Source organism: Sminthopsis crassicaudata, chromosome 1, assembly GCF_048593235.1.
Source record: "Sminthopsis crassicaudata isolate SCR6 chromosome 1, ASM4859323v1, whole genome shotgun sequence".
In the NCBI taxonomy this organism is placed as follows: domain Eukaryota; kingdom Metazoa; phylum Chordata; class Mammalia; order Dasyuromorphia; family Dasyuridae; genus Sminthopsis; species Sminthopsis crassicaudata.
In genome coordinates, this window is record NC_133617.1 from 110,251,429 (window position 1) to 110,259,731 (window position 8,303).

At 41.7% G+C, this 8,303-nt stretch overlaps 1 protein-coding gene across 3 annotated transcripts in view; it reads right to left on the reverse strand.

Moving 5' to 3' along the window:
• Positions 1–7,025, reverse strand: part of FAM83A (family with sequence similarity 83 member A) — a 43,446-nt gene extending 36,421 nt beyond the window's left edge. The window contains exon 1 of one of the 3 annotated variants that reach the window (XM_074266197.1): positions 6,227–7,022. In XM_074266197.1, coding sequence (XP_074122298.1) covers positions 6,227–6,706 — 480 coding nt within the window. In that variant the 5' untranslated portion in view covers positions 6,707–7,022. Of the gene's footprint in view, positions 1–6,226 lie in introns of all 3 variants that reach the window. The other 2 variants (XM_074266180.1, XM_074266188.1) reach the window with 2 other exon arrangements.
• Between the last annotated feature and the right edge of the window lie 1,278 nt (positions 7,026–8,303).

Consider the following 8,303-nt stretch of genomic DNA (forward strand, 5'->3'; position numbering starts at 1 on the left):
GAGGTAGATAAAAGAGTTCCCCCATATTGGAACTATTCAAGGAAAGAATCAATGATCACTTGTTGAGGGTACTGAAGGAGAATTTCCTCTTGGGGTGTGGATTAGACTAAGTATTTTCTCAACTCTCAGGTTCTGAGATTCTGTGATAGAGAAATGAAATAGATATCTGTATGACTTGCATACACAGAGCTATGAATGGAAACACTATCACACACATCCAGCACACATACAGCGGGCACACAGATAGCCATGAGAAAGGAGGCTGCTTATCTCCAGAGAAATCTGCGGATGTTCCTCCCTGAGATCACACCTTCTGACTTACTATTCCCTCCTCAGAGGCCCCTTTTCAATGCTCCCTTCATGGAGAGAGCTGAGGCATTCTGGGCAGTGGGAAAGGATCCTGGATTTCAACTGAAATTCATTGCCACTTGTTCTGCAAACAGGCAATTATTTAGTTCCCAGTTTTGTGTCACCTACTGTGCTAGGTATTGGGAGTACAAGGACAAAAATGAAAGTCTCAAGGAGATTACATTCTAAGAAGGGACGATAGGTTCAAAGGTGAGAAACAAAAATAAGTAAAAATAAGTTGTAAGTAACTGGGGAAGGGGGAAAAGGGGAGGGAAGGCATCAATAGCCATAGAGATCAGGAAAGGCCTCATGAATAAAGGTGTTGCTTGAGCAATTTTGAGGAAATTCTAAGGGTTCTAAGAGATGAAGTGGGAGGGTAATCCAACCTCGGGATTTCTCAGAGCACAGACATGCAAAGAAGCACAAGAAGTCCATTTTGACTGTATTGAGGGAAAGAGAGTTAATGTAGAGGGTGTCTTAAAAATCTTTAACCCATTGAGATTTAAAACTGCACCAAGACTTCTGTAAAGTAAAAGTTGAAAAGATAGATTGGGACCAGATTGTGAAGGATGCCAGTCATATCCAACTTAGTGACCACCATTGGGGTTTTCTTGGCAAAGACTGGAGTAATCAGCCATTTCTTTATCCAATTCATTCTTCAGATGGGTTAAGTGAAGCAAACAGGATTAGGTTCAGGCTGGTTTGAACTCGATTTTCCAGGAATCAGGCTCTATATCACTTAGCTGCAATGTGGCTAATAGGGCAATGTATTTTATATGATTTCACATCAGTCTGTCGCTTGTCTTCTCAATAAATGGTAGGGGGGGGGGCTGGAGGGAGGGAGAAAACTTGGAACTTCATTTTTCATTTCATTTTTTTAAATGAATGTTAAAAATGTTTTTAAAAATGTACATATAACTGGGAAATCCTTAACAAAATAAGTACAGGGCAGCTAGGTGGTGCAGTGGATAGAGCATCAGTCCTGAATTCAGGAGGACCTGAGTTCAAACCTGGTCTCAGACACTTAACACTTCCTAGCTGTGTGAGTGACCCTGGGCAAGTCACTTAACCCCAGCCTCAGAAAAAATAAGAAATACAATTTTTTTAAGGGAAAAAAAAAGAATTGCTCAAAGGAGTTTATCTTTAAGCTTTGAGGTAATAGGAAGCCCTAAACAAGGGAGGAACATGGTTAAAAGCATATGCTTGTGCTTTAGTAATATAACTCTGCCAGTTGTCTGATGAATGGGATGAATTAGAGAGAGGAGAAACAGAGAAGCCAAAGGGAAACTTTCTGGTAGTCTGGTAATGAGGGTCTAATCTAGATGCTGTGTATTTAATTGACAGTGCCATGGATCACTAATATTTTGTGCCACAGTTTCCTCATCTGTAGAATATGGGTCATATGACTCATATATACCGCCCCCTCCAAAAGTTGAGCATTGAAATGCTTCTCTCAGACAATGAGGTGCTCTAAAAATAAGTTCTCCTTCTACCCCCCCCCCCACCAAACATAGTGGTATCACTTGAGGCCACAAAGGGGCTGTACTTCAGATCAGGGAGGGGGGCTCAAGATGCCAGCAATTTCTTTTTACTTCCCAGGAATTTCCCTACAGAACCTTGCCCCAGGGGCAAACTGGGGAGCCTGCTTTTCTGGCAAAGAGGCAATAACAACTCCCTAGGGGCTTGACAGATTATTCATAGGATTCCACTTGTTCACTCTGAAGCATTTTGTAACCCTCCTGGCTGAGCTGCCCTTGAGCAGTTGGCACAGGGCCCAATGCCAGCTCAGCAATGCTCAGTGGCTATGACAGGAGAAGGCTGCTTCCAGGACATTTTTCCACCCATGACTGTGCTCTTTGATTCTGCCTTCCCTGTCACCAGAGGTCCTGCTTCTTGTCAAGTCAACAAGCATTTATGCATGTTTATTAATTTTTTATTAATTTTTTAGTGAGCCAAGCATTCTGTTAAGAGCTGGGGATAAAGAGAAAGGCAAAAGGACTACAATTTAAGAAGGTGAAGTATGGTAGACAGAACGTCGCACTTGGAGTGGGGAGGGCATGGGTTCAAATTCTACCTGAGATGCTAATTGTGCACCCTGTGAAGGCAAGCTAACTAATTTCTTGGAGTTTCTTTTTTTCCCCTGAGGCTGGGGTTAAGTGACTTGCCCAGGGTCACACAGCTAGGAAGTGTTACGTGTCTGAGATCAGATTTGAACTCAGGTCCTCCTGAATTCAGGGCTGGTGCTCTATCCACTGTGCCACCTAGCTGCCCCTAATTTCTTGGAGTTTCAGTTTCCTCATCTACAACAAGAGGATAATAGCACCTTATCACTGGATTAATAAATATTTATCAAGACTTAAGAGCTGGGGATAGGGCAGCTAGATACAGTAGATAGAGGGCTAAACCTGGAGTCAAGAAGACTCGTCTTCATGAGTTCAAATCTGGTGTCAGAAACTTACTAGCTGGGTGATCCTGGGCAAGTCACTTAATTCTGTTTGCCTCAGTTTCCTCATCTGTAAAACGAGTTCCAAATCACTCCAGTATTTTTGCCAAGAAAACCCCAAATAGGGTCATGAAGTGTTGGATATGGCTAGGAACCAATAAACAACAAAAAGGGCTAGGGATAGAAAGAAGGAAAAGAAATATCTGTCATTGAGGAGCTTGACAAATTTATGTAAATAGGCACAGACAAGATTTGTGCCAAGTAGAATTGACAGAAAACAAGCTTAGAGAGGAAAATAGAAGCAGCTGGAGGTTGGGGAGGAAAGCTCATTGGAAGTGCGGCCTTCCCTGGACTCTCGATAGAGCTGTTGTGAAGATCAAATTATATCATCCGTGTAAAATGATCTGCAAGCCTTAAAATGGGATCATTAATTAGCAGAGCCAGTATTGAAGGCGGGGCCCTCGGCCTCCAAATCCAGGCTGTGAAAACCCTGAGCCTCCGTCATCCCCACCCACATGATTTTTAATCCACATTTTACAGATGAGGAAACAGCCCAAAATGGTGAAAACCTTTGGTCAAGGTCATATAAGAAAGTTAGTGAGGGAGCCAGAACCCAAACCTTAGGCCAAGCTTTTGACGAAGGCATCCAGACTCCCCCAAGTGCACTATCTCACTATGCTCTCAGTCAGCAGGGAATAATGCAGTCACGGAAACATAAAACACAGATCAGTTGTAGAGCCTTGACAAACTAGAGAACCAGCTGCCATTATCATATTCCCCACAGATCCCCTCAGCTGACTTCTCCTGGAGCAGACTAATAACTGATGTTTACATAGCACTTGAAGGGATGCAAAGCCTGAAGCCATCATTTGAGTCTCACAGTAACTTTTTGATGTAGGTATATATTTACACACACACACACACACACACACACACACACATATATACATATATATATGTAAATATATATGTATATATATATAGGTATATATTTATAGATTGAGAAACTGAAGGAACTTAGGGCTTCAAATATTTGTCCTGAGAGAGAGCCCAGGCCTGATACTGACCTCAGCACAGAAACTAATCTGCAAAGACCTGTGTGAGAGACAAGGCAACGTGTTCTTTCCCAGGAGTTACTCCAAACTGCAATCATTTTAAGGATGATTTCTAAAGCTGCTTCCAACTCTAAAACCAATTTGCATGTGAAATTTTAGCAGAGACAGACAAAGTACAAAGGGAAGAGGGAAAGGCAAAGAAAAATGCAGGACGACATGTCCTTCTCTAAAGAAATATATTTCTTGGGACAGCTAGGTGGATAGAACACCAGCCCTGAATTCAGGAGGACCCGAGTTCAAATCTGGCCTCAGACACTTAACACTTCCTAGCTGTGTGACCCTGGGCAAGTCACTTAACCCCAGCCTCAGCCAAAAATAAATAAATAAATATATATATATATTTATTTATTTATTTATTTATTTATTGAATGGACACACAGTGAAATAGTTATCCTTTATACACTCTCCAGATTCATATTCAGTAAAGATTTATACCGAAGGACAACAATCAATCAATAAATGTTTATTAAAAGGCAACTAGATGACATAGTGGATAAGAACTAGCCCTCGACTCAGGAGGACTTGAGTTCAAATACAGCTTCAAACACTAGCTGTGTGTAATCCTAGGCAAGTCACTTAACCCTGATTGCCTTGTAAAAATTAAAAATAGTTTACTTACATAATAGGTGCTTAATAAATGTTTACATACATATCTATATATCTATATAAACATTTATTAAGCTCCTATTATATGTGTCAAGCACTAGTCTGAGTCCTGGGGATGAATAAAGAGACAGTCCCTGTCCTCAAGAAGTTTACAGTTTTGACATCACTGCCTCCATAGATAGGATGTGAGGGCACTGGGCAAGTTGCTGATCCCAGCAGAATGTGGCTGTTAAGAGTGATGACTGTTTGCTCAAGTGATTTCTCCTACTGTCTGTCACGGTTTCTGAAATTCTACCATCAGAGTAATTATTCTTACTGTTCTTCAAAAGGGTCTAGTATAAGAATCTGTATATGTACATGTGTATATATTTATATATGTGTGTATACAAATATATACATATATGCCATTTATGTGTTTATATTATGTGAATATAGGCAATAACTAATTTTTGTAAAATGGACTTTCAGTCATCATTTTTCATCCTCACAAGGACCCTGTGAAGTATTAATAATCCCTCTTTTGAAGGGAACTGAGCCAAGGAAGTAAGGAAGTGCTTGATTTTGGATGCCTAATAATAATGACTAGCATTTATATAGCATTGTAGGGTTTGCAAAGTATTTTACAAATTCTATCTCATTTGATGCTCACTACAATGCTGGGAAACAGGCGCAATTACTATCTCCTTTTACGAATGGGGAAACAGACTTAGAGAACTTAAGTGAATTGCCCAGAGTCACATAGCCAATCTGTGACAGAAATGAGACTTGAACACAGGTCTTCTGGGATCCAAGATCCACTCTCTATTCACTAAAGCCCAGCAACAATTTGGGGGAATGGAGGTTTTAGACTGAATTGGTTGGAGATGTCATAAGAGGATAATAATTTTTCTCATCTGAATCTCTCCTGTGTTGTCCTGAAAAAGAATCAGAGGACTGGGTTTAAGTGCAGGTCTTGCTACGTAGGTATATGCTCTTAATTTCTCTGGGACTCAGTTTCCTTATCTGTAAAACAGGATTTTTGTAATAATGGTCTCTTAAGGTCCTCCCCAGTTTCAAATCCTATAACCTGTCAATCAGAGGACCTTGGCTTCCTGTTGGACAATGGAAAGAACATTGGGTTTGGCCTCTGAGTTCCTGGGTTAGAATTCTGCCTCTGTCATTTACTGAGTGTGAGCTAGCCATTTCTTAGCTCCCCTCTGGCTCTATTACGTCCACAGTCCCTTAAAGTACAAACCAAGAATGCTCCCATTCACAACCTCCCTCCCAGGGCTGCTATGAAGATCAAATAGTGTAATATGTGTCAAGTACTTTGTGAGCATCAAATGCTTGATAGACTTGAGTTAATATTTGTAGTGATCTTCTATCTGTTTTCCCACTAAACAAAGGAAGTCTTCCAGGCTAATCAATCAACTAGGACCAACTGAACAAATGCCTACTATGTGCCAGGCAATTAAAAAAATATTAAAAAAATAAAAATAAAAGGAAAAAGAAACTGATCCTGCTCTTATAAGTCAAGAAAAAAGCTTACCTTGAGAAGCCACAGTTGAGCTGATAGAAAGAGGCAGAGAGGCTACAGGAATCAGCACGGCTGAGTGTGAAATACATCCCCACACCTCCATACCCTCTCCCTGCCCACCCATACACACATATATCCTGGAAAGAACAAGGGCCTGAGCCCCTTGAGCCAAGAAGATCCCGGCACAACCCTCTCTACCTGACTGGTCTTGCTGATGCAGCGGCGGATGAGGTCCCTGATATTGTTGTGCTTGTCTGTCTGGAAGTACACGGTAGCACTGGACTTCTCCTTCAGGTATGGCTTCTCAGCCTCGCCCCAGCTCTGCAGCAGGGCTGGCTCACTGCCCTCAGACAACATGGGGAAATAGGTACCAGACTGGAGAGAGCCGGAGTCATTCACCTTCAGGCCCACTTCTCCTTCCACAGGTTGCTCCTTGGCATAATAGGGCTGCTTGGCATTTTCCTGAATGTATTGGGTTTCCACAGAGGACAAGAAGTCCACCTCCCCTTCTTTGCTCAAAGCGTTCTGGTACGATTCCGGGCCACCATCCAGAAGGGCATCCAGGGCCAACCTGGCACTTTCATTGTGACTGAAGTCCACCTTGGGCAGCCGGCTCCATTGATTCTTGACCTCTTGAAGACGTTTTTTGATCTTGCCCACAGGTCTTGATCTGTGCATTTTTCTAATCTGAAGGAGGAGACTTTTCCCCAAAAGACTGAGGGTTTGACAAGGGAAGCTGAAACTCTCCAACCTGGTCCCATGCAAAGAGAGATCTGGAGCTCCCTATGAGGAAGCAGGAGAGGAAGAAGAAAAGGAGGGGCTGAAAATTAGCATGTGTGTGTACCCTGGAAGCAGACAGCCTCCTCAGGGTTTGGAGGTGAGCATACTGACACACAACCCTCTCACAGGTCTGGGAAGTGAATTTAGCAATGCCTTAAACAATGCTCCAGATATTTGTAAATCTGGAGCCAAGTAATTTCCTTATCTGCAAATAATGAACATACACCCTACCCAGCGGGCAAAAGGGTGAATCTGTCTTCACTTCTCTGTCAGAGTTAGTAATGGAATGATTTCCTCTCCTTCTCATCATTCCTCCATAGTTGTGGCAAGTCCTGCTTTCAAACTCTATTGCATAATTTGTCTGACAATCTCAGAGTCTTGAGCCCCTGAGGCCTTTGTTACAAACCCAGGGATTAAAAGGCCTTAGAAAGGCCTTGATTCATTGGACAGTCAGCAGATATTTATTACATGCTCATTATGTTTAGAGCCCTGAGAGGCATCCTGCTAGAGTGGAAAAAACACCAGAAGACCTGAGTTCAAATCCTGTTTTTGCCAAATTATTAGGTGTGACCTTGGATAAATGAGATCACCTTTCTTATAAATGATATCAAAAGAGTCTCTCTTTTCTCATTTGAGTGATGTGGATGTTTGAGACCCCTTTTGCTTCACTGATTCTAGTTCTGGGAGAAGGCATAATGATAAGTAAAGCCCTCAAGAAGCTTGCATCCTAAGGGAAATCAGACTCGAATACAAATCAATCAATAGATAAGCCTTCCTTAAGCATCCTCTATGTTCCAGGCATTGAGTAGGTGCCTATGAAATGAAGACAAAAATTAAACAATCCCTGTTCTTGTGGAACTTTTGTTTTTTGGAAGGGTGAGAGGAAGAGAAGGAAGAGAATGTATACACAAAGGATGTCCCAAAAGTCTTAGGGCAGGTTTAAGCCATTAAAACTTAAGCTATTTAAACTTAAAACTACACTAATACTCTGGGGACACTCTCTGTACATAAATTAATTCAGAAGAAATCAATACAGAATAAATGTAACTGAAATGTATGATAGACACAAGATAGGGAGAGAGGGCGCTAGCAGTTGGGGGGATCAGGAAAAGCTTTTTATAGATGAAGGGGATATTTGATCTGCATCTTGAAAGAAGTGGGGAGATCTATGAGATAGAGATGGTAAGAATATTTCAAGCAGGGGACAGCTGATGTAAAGATCAGAGATGGGAGACAGAGTATTTGAGGAATTTAATTTATCTAGACCATATGGGGGGAAAAGGTGAATAAAATATCCTCACCCTCCACACTGGCCTTGAATGAGACAGTCCCCAAGGTTTCTGCAACCTCTCAGTGTATGCTCCTAAAATCTCTGACACTATATCCCTTCTCCCTCCAACCAGCTTAGCTTTGCTGAAAAACATTGGTTCATCTTCCACCAACCCCCTTTTCATAACTAGTACTTATATGTTGCTGTTCACTTGTTTTCAATCAT